Here is a 17,487-nt window from a genome sequence, read left to right as displayed (position 1 = left end):
AGAATGGTAACATCGATATCCCTTTTTGTGCAATGCATATCCAACAAACACACATTGCAATGCATGGGAAGTTAACTTGGTGTGTTGTTGCTTGTGTAGATGCACAAATGCCACGCAACCAAAAACATGAGGAGGTAGATTTGGAACAGTTGGGGCAACTACGACATTAGTAAGAGCTTAGAGAGGTGTTTGAAAGTTAATTGAGCTAGAAGGTACCCGATTGATCAAGCATGCGGCCGATGTGATTGCTTCTCCCCAATAAGATATCGGCGTTTTTGCTGCTATCAAGGAAACACGAACAACCTCTAACAAGTGCCGATTTTTTCGTTCAGCGACTCCATTTTGCTGGGGTGTATTGGAACAAGTAGTCTGATGAATGATGTCATGTCCTTCCAAATACTTTTGAAGATCAGAACTTTGATATTCTCCACCATTATCACTACGTAGAACCCGAACCTTTGCATTGTACTGAGTTTCAATCATTTTATGAAATTTTTTAAACAACAAGTTCACTTCATCTTTGGTCTTCATCAAGTATAACCATGTCATTCTGGTACAATCATCAATAAAAGTAACAAACCAACATGAGCCACTCAAAGTTGGGACTTTGGATGGGCCCCAAACATCAGAATGTATAACCATAAAAGGAAACGGACTTTTATTCAAAATTAATGGAAACGAAGCACGATGGCTTTTAGCCAATTCACAAATATCACAACGAAAACCAGAAATATCACTCTTTGCAAACAAACTAGGAAACAATTTTTTTAAATAACCAAAGGAAGCATGTCCCAGACGTCGATGCCACAACCAAATTTTAGACTTTTTCTTCTCCCCCTCAGATCCATCTGCCATCAAGTCTTGTTGCAACTTATTTGAATCCTTTGACTGCAAGTCTAAGTAATAGAGTTTTCCCCGCTTAATACCACAACCAATCGTCTGTCTTGTTTGGATGTCCTTAATCACACAAAATTCAGGCCAAAAAATGACAATACAAGATAAGGCTGTAGTGATTTGAGAAATTGACAAAAGATTGTAATCTAAAGATGGAACAACTAAAACAAAATCCAAATTCAAAGTATCAGTAAGAGTTAAGGATCCTTCCCCAATGACTAGGGTTGTGTTACCATTGGTTGTGGAAACAATTTTTTGTGAGAAAGGTCTAACGGGTGAAACCTGTCTAGAATAAAAAATCATATGATCTGTAGCACTAGAATCAATTATCCATGCACTATTAATAACAGGTGTAAAAGTATTTAAAAACTTACCACCATGATCAGTAGCGACTACCAATGCAGAGGCTTTCTCAGCAACATTAGCCTCTGTTTTTATTTCAGCAACAGTTGCAGTCGAGGTTTTCTTAGAATCCTTCTTCCGTTGATCACAATTATTATCATTAATAACAAAGTGTTGATAGCCTAAACATGATCTAAAGGTCCATGGTTCAAACCCTCGGTTCCTCATTGTTTTCCTGGTCATACCAAGAGTCGTTGCTTTGAAATTGTGGGATATCCAGACTGGTGGGACCAGTCTTATTGCAGTGAGTGCATTTGAAGGTTGACTTATCAATATTAGGGCTTGTCTTAGGATGGTTGATCGTTTTCGGACTACTATAGCGACAAAATATCCAGGATTTCAGTTCCATGACTCTGATACCATCTTCAAATTGATAAATGGTAGTTTTTTCATTCATACTTTCATTCGTTCATGTACAGAGTATATATAGAGGGTAATCACCATTCTAAGAATGAGAAAAAATGATACAAGAAAAGAATGATATAATATAAGGAAATAACAACTAATATCCTAATATCTCAACTTTCCTAATATCTCAATATTCATAATATCTCAACTTTCCTAATATTTAAACATTCCTAATATCTCAACACTAAATGATATAAGGAAAGCATTCCTAATATCTCAACATTAGGCTCTTCGATCCTTTCCCTGATCTGTAGTATTTCTTTCTTTTTTTTTTTTTTATTTCTTTAATTTTTCTCAACCTCTGGTTTGATTTCTTTTGGAGGCGCTTCCAAATTCCACCTGTTTGTACGAAACGTCGGAATTTAGTGATGTAACCAATAGTTCTGCCCATGGTTCGCTTAATAGCTGAGTCTCAGGTATTAATTTTGATTGCATGTGATGATGGATAAGTGGTCTTTGACCTTTCATGAGCATGGGATAATTGATATATGTCTTGAAATATATTGTATGATAAAAATGAACTGCGCTGCCACTATTGGTACTGCTTCAGGTGACACACTATTGCTGCTTGTGAAACATGCAGAGCTTATTATCAACAAGGCAACTGAATTTGCTGCATTTTTTTTTCTCCATTTTAAATCCTTTTGGTGTCATTTTTCTTTTTCTTTTTTTGTATTTTCTCTTTCCTATGCCATCTGAAATTTATAAAGATTATGCTTCTAGAAGTTAAGAACCTGTTTGGCCATTACACTTACCTATTGTAAACTTGATCATGAAGGAGATCAACGGTTTACCATTTCAAAAATGGATAACTTGAACCTTGATTAGATCTGTAGCTCTAGTTTCTGTTTTAATCAACACTGATTGGTTGACCAGAAAAATAATATATTGATTTGAGTCTCTCTTTGAATGTACTAATTAACGCACGTTCAAATATAAATTACTACTTCCTATTCTGGTGACATTTAATGTCACACACATCAGCAGGTGGTAAAGAAGATTGTAAGACTAGCATTTTTCCAATGCCCTTAATCAATATTCTAGATTTTGTCTCATTTATTAGAAGTTTGTGGTAGTTGAGAGCTTCTCCCTTGTGGCAACTGGCAACTGAGATGATGAATGGCAGTTAGTACATGTAATCCCAGTAAGCTGCTTGTGTTTTATGAATCATTTGCAATAAAACCCTTTAAAGCAATGCCCACCCTCCAAGCTGAAAAGGCACATCAGTAATGGAGGCAGGAAATTAACACCAAGCTCCTACTGTTTCTTTCTTGCTTCAGAGACAAGGTGTGCTTTCTCTCTTTAAATCATAATGTAGAAAATATTTTTTCTGATTCTCTTCATTGTAACCACACTGGAAAATTCCTGGTTTCTAATGCTTGCACCAATGTTATGATTGATTATAATTGAAGCTAATGAATTATTAGATATTGGCCTTTCCTTGTCTTATCTATCAAAGATTTGTATATGATATATATATCATTTTCTAACTTATATCTTCACAATTAGCCAATAAAATTGGCTATTTTTAACTTCCCAAAATCCATATATACAAAATCTACATACTCTAAATTAAATACACTAGATTAAATGAGAAATGGAAAAAAAAAAAACACAATCTAGCTCTATCCTTTTAATTTAAATTAGGCGTAAATTATAAACCAACCTCTTTATAATTTTACTTGGTTACGTTATATATTGGTCTAAAAATAGAAGACTTCCAATAAAGTCATTCTTGTTATAAAATATGAGATTTTGTACTATAATGGTAACTTGTAATGATCATCTATATTGGTGTATATCTCTTTGTGACTCCCTATAAAAGGATGAGACTTTAATAAAAAATGATCCAATTTTCTCCCTATATTCTATTATACTTTTCTTTGAGAATTTCTTTCTCTCTTTATTCTTTTTTTCATTCTTTTATTTTACAACACATTATCAACACAACGCTCTGAGTATGTAGAAAAAGAGAAGAATCCTCGAAATAGAAAAAGAAAAGAATTCATCTACAAAATTTTTTATAGGTATGTAACTAAAAAATATGTATAATCCCTATAACTAGAAATTATGGGATAAATTACAAAATTATGGAGTAAATTCATAACTAAAAGTTATGAAAAATGTGTGCAACTTTTGCAATTAGAAGTTGTAGGGTAAATTACAAAATTATAAATACATGACCAGAAGTTATGTATATGATCCCTAATTGTTTATGTTTAATTATACGATATGATTGAAAGTTATACCAAACAAAATTTCATAGCTAGAAGTTATAAAAATAATTAGTTCATAGCCTAAAGTTATGTATAAATCTATACAATGAATAATTCATAACCTGAAGTTATGTACAAAATTATATAATGAATGTTCATAGCCTAAAGTTGTGCACAAATTTACATAAAAGATGGTTCATAAATTGAAGTTATGCATAAATTTACATAAAAATAGTTCATAACCTGAAGTTATGTACAAATTTACATAAAAATAGTTCATAGTCTGAAGCTATGTACAAATTTACATATTTCTTGTTCTGACAAAATAATCATAACCTAAAGTTATGAAAGATATTAACTTTTAAATTTATTTTAATTACATTATGTAGCCGAAAGTTATACAAAACAAAATTTTATTGCCAAAACTATACAATGAATATTTCATAACTTGAAGTTATGTATAAATTTATAAATTTATATTATAATAAAATAGAATGTATAGTAGAAACCATACAAAAAATGTTTTCATAGCCAGAAGCTATATAAGACATATTTTTTTGTACTTAAGATAGAAACATGAAAATATTGGTATTTTAATTTTGTATAGCTAGAAGTTATACAAACTAAATTGTCAATTAATAATTTTATGAAATTTTATAGCTAGAAGCTATAGAGAGAATATTTTATAATTTGATATTATGTAAAATTTTCATTTTATCGTAATAAAATTATGACTAGGATATTTGATAAATTTATTCTTAAAGTCCTGTGAAAGAAAATATGTACTTCCTATAAATGAAAACTATAGAGATTATCATTTCATATCCTATTATAGCTAAAAGCTATACAAAAAATAAAATAAAATAAAATTAATATTATATAATTTCTTATAACTAAGACCTAAGTGGAATAATTAATTTTATAATCTTTCATGACTATAATATATAGAAAATTTGTGACCTAAAGTCATATATGTGAAACGAAATATATGTTATATATAAATAAAGATTATTATAAATATTATAATATAAACATTGTTGTTTCACCTATAGTCTAGAGGTATAAGAATTTTATATATTTTTATAGTCTAAAGTTATGAAATATGAATTTTTTTTTTCAAGAGTTTAATTATTGAAGTCCTTAATTTTTCTATGATTTGGATTTGAATGTATCATTCATATTTTTATTAATACAATAATTTTATTATTCAAGAATAATTTTGAAATTACAATAGGTTCAACTACTAGTTTTAATATATTTTGTTATATCTTTACATATATATTTAGATGGATTTGTAGTGTTTCAATTAAAGTTTTGAGACATGGAAAAATTGTAAGATACTTTAAATCCTTATATGCTTACTTGAAATTTTGACCTTTGAAGCGATTTGGTGGTGGAAAAAGATTGGCCCAGCTATAACTCGAACATTATATTCGCACAATTGTATGAGGCCGCAATTATAAGATTTATCTGCGCCATCTATGGTGACGCTTAGCTGCGGTCTTCCATATCTGCACCTGTATATTAGAGTCACGCTTATGTTACCCTTGGCTGCGGGTTCTAGCTGCAGCCGTAAATATATTCTCTTGTAGTGTAAGAAAACAACATCGGGCCGAAACCAAGCACACGTGACATGGACCTACAGTCCTAACATCTTGGCTTTTCCCCTTGAAAATTCATCGTTCAAGTTTAGTAAGGACAAAACCTCTGAAAGATGCTGGCAACTTTAACAGAAGATATATATATATATATATATGGAAAAGGTGTTCACACTTCCACTCACACAAGGGGGGAGTGCCACCAAGAAGGCGGCATGTGTGAACACTTCAGCTTTTCAACTTTTTTTTTTTTTTCTACTGAATGGATATTGGCCCTGTTGTTGCTCATTGATAATAAACAGCTGTAGACAACATGTTCGTTAGTTGAAATTTAAGGATTCGGAATATCAACATCAATAATGAAGTAACAAAATCCATCATCCACAAGCAAATCTGCCTTGGGGAATGATCGACTTACAATTCATGTTACAGCAAACATCTATTTAATTATTTATAACATAAAACCGAAAATCATGACTAAAGCCCATAGCACAATCTTCATCGTCATTCTTGCATATTTCACTCACACATGCATATTTCAAAGGAAATCGGAGGAAAAAAAAAAGGCCAACAGGGTCGACTCCAAATCAAGATACAAAGCAAATTAAGCAAACCAAAATCCACAAATATGACGGACCAAACACACTTATACCATTATAGCTAGATTCAGATTCTTCAGAATGAATGATATATCATCATCATGGATGGTATTGTCGTTGTCTTTCGACATTCAAATCGAAGCACAGCTTGTCACCCATCCTAAAAGTCCACAACTCAATACGATGCACCTTCGCCTCCAGCTTGTTAACCTTCACAAGCTTTACCCATCCGGAATTCAGCACAAGTATATTCAAACTCTGCCACCGCCTCAACTTCATCCTAGCCCTCCCCCCCTTGAGATCCACGACCTCAACTTCAACGTGCTCTTTTGCCAGCAACTTCAACTGCTCCTCCTCCAATAACTGGCTCCACAGCACCTTACTATTGATGATGAAAAGCCGACTCTGATGCACGGACACATCGGATCTTGTCAGTGTCTTTCTCATCACCAAAACCCGGCCACGCTCCTTCATGCCTCTATTAGTATGCAGGATTGCACAAGGCAGTTGGGAGAGAGGTGGTATCTCGTCTTCTCTTTCCTTCGGCGCCGATATCTCAGCACCAAAGAGCTTGAAGGTCGTCATGTAATTACCAGAGACAAAGGAATTCACAGAAAGAAGAGAGGAGTTGATAGAAAAGAGGAGAGAACGAAGAAGCCTTGGGTCGAGCCATGCTATATATATATGGAGTTCTATGATGGTCTTATGATTATTCTGATATATTTTTATAAGATTAGCCTGATAGACTATCTATGATAGTCTTATGATTATTCTGGTCTTATGATTATTCTGATATTGTTTTCTTATCCTTGGGGAACCTTGTTCATTCCCAGGTCCTGTCGTATCCTGTCGTCGTCTTACTTAGCCTTTGACTATTTTCCCAGACCATGCCCAAAATCTTTCCAATTAGGGGCGTAGCCCATGCCCATATTTTGGTGACTTATGATTAGCCTTATGATTATTGTTTTCCTTTTTGACGAAAGATAGTCCGTTCTCAACCCATCCGTTCTCAACCCATGATTCGAACCTTTTTTGACGAAAGATAGTCCGTTCTCAACCCATGATCAATATTTCGTAACTCCCGGAACTATCAAATACTTCAAATATTCAAATTACAATTGGAAAAATGATATGACCAAATTCATCAAACATGCGTATTTTTTATTTTCCAACTATTGCGAATTGAAGATAATAATAAAATTAAAAATTGGGAAAATATATTATGAGCCGTTGATCCCAAAATGGTTAAGACAATTTTCATATTTAAATTTAAATTATTTATTAAAAAAATCTTATTAATATCATAAAAAAATTGTTTTATATTTGAAAATAGTTAAAAATTAATATATTTTATTAAATATTTTTTTAAAAATATCAAAGTAGTATAAATTTTAAACGAATTGAGGAAGTGGTAATTAATTAATTAATTATGAATATCAAGAAAAATAATCAATATACAAGTCATGATGAAAATTAAAAAACGATGATGAATCTAATTACAAAAATACACAAAATAAATAATAAGAGGATTGTGCAAAATGATTTATTGAAATAAATAAATAAAAGATATTTAAAAAAATTTTAAAGAAATTTCAAACGATTCTATAAAATGATCTTTCCATTTATTTACTTATAAATTTTCTCAATTTCAGAAAAGCTATTTACACTTATTGTATCAAAAGAAATTATTACAATTCAATTTGGGCACAAAAATTATTTTTACTTGCTTTTACTAGAAAATAATGAATTTTTACAATTTTATTTACAAAAGTATTTATATTTTCATTTAAAAGAGTAATTTTTATAAATTATTTAATATGACACAACTTTATTTGCAAGAGAAATTTTAATTAAAAGGAAAAACAAATATTTAAATTCTCTATTTGTGACATTTCACTCACACATGCATATTTCAAAGGAAATCGGAGGAAAAAAAAAAGACCAACAGGGTCGACTCCAAATCAAGATACAAAGCAAATTAAGCAAACCAAAATCCACAAATATGACGGACCAAACACACTTATACCATTATAGCTAGATTCAGATTCTTCAGAATGAATGATATATCATCATCATGGATGGTATTGTCGTTGTCTTTCGACATTCAAATCGAAGCACAGCTTGTCACCCATCCTAAAAGTCCACAACTCAATACGATGCACCTTCGCCTCCAGCTTGTTAACCTTCACAAGCTTTACCCATCCGGAATTCAGCACAAGTATATTCAAACTCTGCCACCGCCTCAACTTCATCCTAGTCCTCCCCCCCTTGGGATCCACGACCTCAACTTCAACGTGCTCTTTTGCCAGCAACTTCAACTGCTCCTCCTCCAATAACTGGCTCCACAGCACCTTACTATTGATGATGAAAAGCCGACTCTGATGCACGGACACATCGGATCTTGTCAGTGTCTTTCTCATCACCAAAACCCGGCCACGCTCCTTCATGCCTCTATTAGTATGCAGGATTGCACAAGGCAGTTGGGAGAGAGGTGGTATCTCGTCTTCTCTTTCCTTCGGCGCCGATATCTCAGCACCAAAGAGCTTGAAGGTCGTCATGTAATTACCAGAGACAAATTCACAGAAAGAAGAGAGGAGTTGATAGAAAAGAGGAGAGAACGAAGAAGCCTTGGGTCGAGCCATGCTATATATATATGGAGTTCTATGCCTTGTTCATTCCCAGGGAGCTTCCAAGGGATGACGTAGCCCATGCCCAAAAGTCTTTCAGTCTTATGATTATTTTTCTGATATCCTGTCGTATCCTGTCGTCGTCTTACTTAGCCTTTGACTATTTTCCAATTAGGGGCGTAGCCCATGCCCATATTTTGGTGACTTATGATTAGCCTTATGATTATTGTTTTCCTTTTTGACGAAAGATAGTCCGTTCTCAACCCATCCGTTCTCAACCCATGATTCGAAGCTTCCTTTTTTGACGAAAGATAGTCCGTTCTCAACCCATGATCAATATTTCGTAACTCCCGGAACTATCAAATACTTCAAATATTCAAATCAAGAAGTTACAATTGGAAAAATGATATGACCAAATTCATCAAACATGCGTATTTTTTATTTTCCAACTATTGCGAATTGAAGATAATAATAAAATTAAAAATTGGGAAAATATATTATGAGCCGTTGATCCCAAAATGGTTAAGACAATTTTCATATTTAAATTTAAATTATTTATTAAAAAAATCTTATTAATATCATAAAAAAATTGTTTTATATTTGAAAATAGTTAAAAATTAATATATTTTATTAAATATTTTTTTAAAAATATCAAAGTAGTATAAATTTTAAACGAATTGAGGAAGTGGTAATTAATTAATTAATTATGAATATAAAGAAAAATAATCAATATACAAGTCATGATGAAAATTAAAAAACGATGATGAATCTAATTACAAAAATATACAAAATAAATAATAAGAGGATTGTGCAAAATGATTTATTGAAATAAATAAATAAAAGATATTTAAAAAAATTTTAAAGAAATTTCAAACGATTCTATAAAATGATCTTTCCATTTATTTACTTATAAATTTTCTCAATTTCAGAAAAGCTATTTACACTTATTGTATCAAAAGAAATTATTACAATTCAATTTGGGCACAAAAATTATTTTTACTTGCTTTTACTAGAAAATAATGAATTTTTACAATTTTATTTACAAAAGTATTTACATTTTCATTTAAAAGAGTAATTTTTATAAATTATTTAATATGACACAACTTTATTTGCAAGAGAAATTTTAATTAAAAGGAAAAACAAATATTTAAATTCTCTATTTCTGAAAAACACTTTTAATTGTTTTAATTAAGGAAGAAAAAGAATTCGTTTAAAAAAATATTTTTAGACAATTTTACTAAAAATTAATATTTGGGACAACTTTATTTACAAAATAATTTTTGGGCAATTTTTATTAAACATGAACAGTGTCGTTAAAAACAATTTTTCGAATTCTATTAAAAACAATTTTTTTTTGAATTTTTCTAAATGCATTTTTCTGAATTTTCATAAATAGATAAAAAATAATAATAATAAATAAATAAATAATAAAAATAAAATAAAAAAAAACTTTCTTTTATTAAAAAGGATATTTTGAAATTAGTATTTTATTAGAACATATTTACTGAATTCATCATCTCATTTAAACAAAATTTCTAATTTGTTCGATGTTCAATTCTGTACACACTCAATAAATATAAACGAACAAATATTTACAAGAGTTAATTAAAATAAAATCAAATAAAAGTGGTAAATAAAATATGTATCCCAATAAACTTACAACAAATTCCACATGTCATCAATTCGTACTCAGCCAATAAGATTGCAGAATGAGTCCATGCAAAAACAAAAACAGCGCAAATGTAAATATCCAGAAATAATTTTTGGGCAATTTTTATTAAACATGAACAGTGTCGTTAAAAACAATTTTTCGACTAAAAACAGTTTTTTTTTGAATTTTTCTAAATGCATTTTTCTGAATTTTCATAAATAGATAAAAAATAATAATAATAAATAAATAAATAATAAAAATAAAATAAAAAAAAAACTTTCTTTTATTAAAAAGGATATTTTGAAATTAGTATTTTATTAGAACATATTTACTGAATTCATCATCTCATTTAAACAAAATTTCTAATTTGTTCGATGTTCAATTCTGTACACACTCAATAAATATAAACGAACAAATATTTACAAGAGTTAATTAAAATAAAATCAAATAAAAGTGGTAAATAAAATATGTATCCCAATAAACTTACAACAAATTCCACATGTCATCAATTCGTACTCAGCCAATAAGATTGCAAAATGAGTCCATGCAAAAACAAAAACAGCGCAAATGTAAATATCCAGAGATGTATAAAATCACAAACAAATATACCCAAATCCCAATTCTCAAATTAGTCCCATAAATTTTGTCAATTTAAAATGAGCCTAAATTATTATAGGTCTTAACCCAGAACATCCAAATTAATAACCAAAAATACAAACACAATCAATCAAACCTAAAGTTGGATAAATTAAAATAAATTTTACTAGACCTAAACTTAATATTTTATAATATAAGCCTAGTTTAATATACACCATAATTGTCCTATGTCCAAATTAAACGATTTAAATTGGCCAAACCCATATCAAATATTCAAATAATCCAACAAATCCCACCCACATTGTGGACCCCAAAATTCACATCAATTAACAAGCCCATATAAAAAAAAACCACATGGTCAAGAGAAACAATATTTCAAGCCCAATTCGATAAGCCCAAACAAATAACAAGTTAACAATAGGTCCAAGTCCAAATAAACAATATGTAATTGATATAATCTAAATATCATCAAATTAATCACCCAATACAATATGCCCACAAACCCAAATTAACAAATTTCAAATTAATTCACTAACAATAAATTAAATCAAATTATGTATTAATCTACCAACAACAAATTAACCCCAAATTTCATAAACAACAATTACTACTAAAATAAATTAAAATAACAACAATAACAATAACAATAATAATAATAATAATAATAATAATAATAATAATAATAATAACGGAAACGGATGAGATGGGAAAGGGGTCATCGGCCGACAATGGCTCGCCGGCGGTCTTGTCGGCAGTAGTGGATGATTTTTTTTAGGAATCACAAATAAAATAAAATAAAATACACTGAAATAAAAATAATAAAATAAAAAATGAAAATGAAAGAGGAATGGGGGAGCTGGTTGTTGGGTGCTTTTGGGGGAAGAAGAAAAAGGAAAAAATAAAAAATAAATAAAAATGGGGGTCGGCTCTCTTGGGAAAACAGGAGGAGAAAAACTAAAAAAAAAAAAAATGGAGAAAAGGAAGAAAAAAATGGGGGCTGGCTGTGGGAAGAAGAGGAATGGAGGAAGAAAAGAAAAAAAAAACTGGTCCGTTCCCCGTCTCTAGAGGGAGTAGCAACAAAAAAAAAAAAAGCTCTCTCTCTCTCTCTCTCTCTCTCTCTCTCTCTCTCCCCCCCCCCCAAAACTCTTCAATGGCCGGCTGCGGCCAAAAAAGGAAAAAAAATATATAAATAAAATCAGAGTCGAGGGGTCCGGCGTGTTTCGGTGAGGGAAAAAGAGGAAAAAGGAGAGAGAAGAGAATAGGAAAAAAAAAATGGGGGGAAAATCTTATCATTGTTGATATCATCTTTGGGGCCTATTTTGTTCATGTTCAGGGTGTGTACATTTGTATATATGTATGGTAAGTCGAAAATTGAGTGACATGAAACCATCAATCGTCAAATGTGTGATCTCCGTAATCCAAATCGAACCCAAACATCAGGGAAATGTCTCTCGGAATAAGGAGCATGATGACATACAAATGCCAAAAAATACGGGTCTGACTAGATGGCTCAAGAGAGGCTCCACCGAGGGACCATGATAAAATAACGAACACGTCCTCGTCTCGATGTGCATCCCGCAAGTGGGAGTGATCATGTAGCTCCATGAAGATCTATAAATCTCAATCAAAATGAAAATATACCCCAGTATAGAATCAGATGTCGAATAAGCCAAAAATCGGACAACATCAAATAATCTATCATCAAATGTGTGATCCCAATCATCTAAATCCATAGTTGAATCCAACCCACATATCAAAAGGCGTATCTCAAAAGAAGAAGCATGAGGACATCTAAATGTCAAAAGTGTGGCCTGACTAAATCACTCAAGAGAGGCTTTCCTGGGAGATCATGATAAGATGACGAACACGTCCTCGTCTCGGTGTGCATCCCGCAAGTGGGAGTGATCATGTAACTCCGTGAAGATCTATAAATCTCGTCTAGTCGAAAATATGCCCCAGTATGTCGTCGAATGTACGGTAGGTCAGAAACCAGGTGACATGGAATCATCTATCATCGAACATGTGACCTCCATGATCCAAATCAAGTCCAAACAACTAGGGAACATCTCCTTGGATAAGAAGCATGGCGGCAACCAAATGCCGAGAAATGTGGGCCTGATTGAATGGCTCCACAGAGGCTCCACTAAGGGATCATCATAAAATAATGAACCAATCAATCATCTCAACGTACATCTCACAAGTGGGGATAATCATGCAACTCCCTGAAGATCTATAGATCTCGCCCGAAACGGAATATGCCCCAGTATGACATCGAATATGTGATAAATCTGAAAAATCAGGTGACATCAAATCATCCATCGTCAAGTGCATGATCCCGGTAATCCAAACACAGCTGAATTAGATCTAAACATCAAAGATACGACTCCCAGAAGAAGAAGCATGACGATATTCAAATATCAACCAGATCTCAAACACCTGTCCAAGTAGAGGCTGTCGAAGACGACATCTGATCCCATGGCCTCAGGGTGGTCTTAAGACACAGGACATAATGTAGGCCAAGGTGATAGGGTGATAGAAATAAAGGAAAACTAGGCTCAAATACCCAATGATAAAAAACTCATACCCTCATATATGAAATGCAACATGTATAGTGAATCCCGTGAGCCATGGACCTAAGGATGCCTAATGTGAATATGATGTCGATAAGGAGACAAATGAAGCAAAATGAACTGATAGTGATATGTGTAATGATGATGCGAAGAGAGTATCCAACCCGAGATGGGTTGCTGTAAGAAAAGAATAAGACGTGAAGTGAAAATGATGAATCAGAAGCGAAAATGAGGATGATGATGGAACAAATAACACAAATAGGAGTAGTGATCAACTCAAATCAGACATGAAGTGAAGTCACATCAATAATGAACGTAATGATGGAAGAGACAATGACCTAGAGCTCCTAGGAGAAGGTCACTCATCTCACTCTCGAAATATACAATAAAAATGAATACAAAGCATGGAGGGCCTCGGAAAGCTCACATACGAACTCCCATCAACAAACATACTCAATCAAGTGACCCTCGAATATCAATATACACACTCAATGATAAAAAATAATACACACCTGCGCTTTTTTTTTTTCAATTTTTTTTCCTTCTTTTTCTTTTTTTTTCTTTTCAATTTTTTTTCAATCATTTTTTTTTTTTTTTACATATATACAAATGTACACACCCTGAACATGAACAAAATAGGCCCCAAAGATGATATCAACGATGAATAGACACTCTCAAAACTAAGGTAACAAAAACTCTCTTTGACAAGATGACCTTCTCAAACTAAGAATCTCTGAACCAGTGTCCATAGAATAAATAGTGGAAATGATGTGACTATCCTTCATGTAATGAACTGAGGAGGATCACCACTCAGGGTGGAGAGCATATGAAACAAAACAAGCAGTAGATAGAACAAAGAAGAAAAGATGAAGGACAACCACTAAGATACGATGGAATGCAGTAATGTGATGGTAGGAAAAAATGATGAGAGAAAGATGCACCTGTAGGTCCAAGACTCATGAGACTCCCAAACAATGCATGCATACACTAAAGGGCCCCTATCCCGGTGTAGAAATGTGTGCAAGGCGATAAGAAAGAAAGGTTATAATGCACATGTGAGGCTCAATGGGCTAGCAACGGTCTATGTATCAAAAAAGTGAAAGGGTATATGGCTAACCGAAATGATGGCCACCCATCCTGCAACCATGGTCTCAAACATAGTTCCTCTTTAGCTGATCCACATTGGTCAACTCTGAGAATCGGTTTCCATCTAGATCCATCAACCATGCAACGCCCTCTGGGGTCAACTCCCTGATGAAATAAAGTCTGCTCCAGCTGGGTCCGAACTTCCCTCTAGGATCTCTAATCAATCCTCTGATGAACCTCAAGACTAAGTCACCTCTCTATAATGGTCAATCAACAATCTCTGCTATCTTCCCCCACCAGCGGGAGATGAAGGAAGAAATGGACTCATCTGATCTCTGTCTGAAACCCTCAAGCTCTCTCCTCGACACATCTACGACAGTACTAAATGAAAACTGTCACAGAAACTCCTAAGCTAAGTCATCCTATGTCCTGCGTCGCGAGGACTCCAAAGATGTGAACTAATGCTAGGTTGCGCCACTCAGAGATAAAAGAAACATGGTGATCATTTGTGACTCGTCTAACCCATGGACCTTCATCACAGTACTGTAGAGTCGAAGATGAATACATGGACAACCAACGCCCGTGTACCTCTCAATGTCAGGCATCCTGAACTTGGCTGGTAGACTGACTACTGGTATACTATCAAGATCATCCCAAGTCGATGAACTATCAGATACTCTCAACTGCCTGATACACTACTCAATACGATCCATACATGAATGAGTATCCTCAAGGACTGTCTACTCTGCTGATTGTCTATCTCCTGCCTGAGACTGGCCAAGGCCTCCTAAATAGAAGCCATGGCGGCCGTGAACTAATCAATGTGACAACCCGCTGATCCATGTCTGATCTCTCGGACAAGCGAACTAATATCCCCTCTACTCTGACCCAAGATGACAAATCCACACAGAGAATGAAAAACCAATCCTGAAGAGCATGAAGCACAAGATACCTGAATAGAATCCATGGCGTCTGTGAACTAGCCAACTGTGACAACCCGCTGATCTATGTCTGATCTCTCGGAAAAGCGAACTAATATCCCCTCTACTCTGACCCAAGATGGCAAATCCACACTGAGAATGAAAAACCAATCCTAAAGAGCATGAATCACAAGATACCTTAATAGAATCCATGGCGTCTGTGAACTAGCCAACTGTGACAGTCTACTGATCTATGCTTGACCTCTCGAAAAACCAAACTAAGCTCCCCTGTACTTTAACCCAAGATGGTAAATCCACATTGAGAATGAAGAACTAATCCTGAAGAGCATGAAGCATGAGATATGGTAGGCACAGGGAAAACATGGAAGAAATGCTAGTCTGAATTGGAATGAGCAGGGCATCAAAAACGAAGACGGACCGTCTGACCATACCCAAACTCGTACTGATCTCGGTGCGCTCTCACTAGAGACTAAAAGAGGGAATACTGAATCCCAACTATGATCAAAGAGCCTTTGAAGGCCCTCAGATGCACCCACGTGTAGAGAGGGAGTCTTAATTGAAGGATCTACGGCTCAACCTACAAGGTCAAAGTGACTCTAAAAGGATAAGGGTGGACTTTAAAAGATCCTTTAGCAGAAGCGATCATACCCTCTAACGGTACGCAACCCTCTGCACGCCTCCGAAGAGGCAGGGTGCTTCCATGCAAGGTGGTCATCACCTCCACACATACACTACCTCGACATCTCAAGGGGTTTCCTATGGTGAAACCTCTCAAAACTCTCAACTCTCAATGGTCAGCTAGAGTGCGCAGTGATGGTGTGGGTGCATCCGAAAAACCCTACGAAGCTAAAATAGAAAAAGAAACACACTGACTACACAAATATCCATGAAACCTAGCTTCGGCCTATATATGTCTTCAATGATCGGACTACAATCGACATCAAAGTGTCGCTTTCCTCCACAATGCTCCCAAACATCGGTATAGCCCGTCGCTAGACCCTACTCCTAACCCCTAACTCGGTCGAAGAGCAAACAAAGTAACAAGTCTCATATCGAATACGAGATCAAGTGAAACAAGGTTGACCGAGTCTAGGGAGTTGAAGGTAAGGAGATAGATGTGTGTCCCACACAAACAAGCAATACATGCATCACATAAAAGAATAGCAGTCATGCACCAAAACAGTCATGCAAATAACAGGTATATAACTCATATCTACACACAAGCTAAGCAAGAATATGATAAGCAAGATAGGAATATAACAATAATAGACAATATGTCGAGATAAACAAGATAATATATAACAAATTGAATCAATCATGCCAAGATGAATAAGATACAAAAATGATAATATACATGTCTAGGAAAGCAAGATAAACATACAACAAGAAGAGTCACTATGCTAAAGTAGGTAAGAGAATCAATCGATGTAATCAACATATCAACATATCAACATCACAAATGAACATAACAGCCAAACATATCAAAGCTCTCAATGTGTAATCAACAACCAATCATACAAAGACACATAGAGAGGGATATCCATTAATCAACCAATCAAACGCCACATTCCCTTCAACTTGAGTTCAAGTTTGACCCTCTAAAAATTCCTAGTGGAGTCGCCATTTTATGGACCTTGCATTTTCTCGATGCATTCCCACTCGATGGTGAAACTCGCTTTTTATTTGGTCAAAATTTGATTTTTAGAAAAAGACTTTAAGTCGCCATTTATTTTTGTTTTATTTTTAAAGGGAAAAACAAAATAAGAAATAAAAACTCTAAGTGTGACTCCTGAAGGAAAAAACGGGCCTGTGAAAAACCGAGTCTAGGTCCAGGGGTCAGGTTACTCATTAGGAAGGTACGGTGGTGAGCCGTAGCACCCCTCTAAGCCCGTATACTT

At 33.9% G+C, this 17,487-nt stretch overlaps 2 protein-coding genes across 2 annotated transcripts; both read right to left on the bottom strand.

Annotated features, from left to right (window-relative positions):
• Positions 1–6,216: 6,216 nt before the first annotated feature.
• Positions 6,217–6,702, bottom strand: LOC104881956 (putative B3 domain-containing protein At3g49610). The gene has a single exon (XM_010663701.1). It carries the CDS (start codon positions 6,700–6,702, stop codon positions 6,217–6,219), a length of 486 nt encoding a protein of 161 aa, XP_010662003.1.
• A 1,487-nt stretch (positions 6,703–8,189) lies between these two features.
• On the bottom strand, positions 8,190–8,759 carry LOC104881957 (putative B3 domain-containing protein At3g49610). Its single transcript, XM_010663702.3, has one exon. The coding sequence runs from the start codon at positions 8,757–8,759 to the stop codon at positions 8,190–8,192; it is 570 nt and encodes a 189-aa protein (XP_010662004.3).
• Between the last annotated feature and the right edge of the window lie 8,728 nt (positions 8,760–17,487).

The sequence above is a fragment of the Vitis vinifera genome, chromosome 15 (genome assembly GCF_030704535.1).
Source record: "Vitis vinifera cultivar Pinot Noir 40024 chromosome 15, ASM3070453v1".
Lineage (NCBI taxonomy): Eukaryota > Viridiplantae > Streptophyta > Magnoliopsida > Vitales > Vitaceae > Vitis > Vitis vinifera.
The sequence above is the reverse complement of the archived record's forward strand: the minus strand, read 5'-3'. Positions and strand labels throughout refer to the sequence as shown.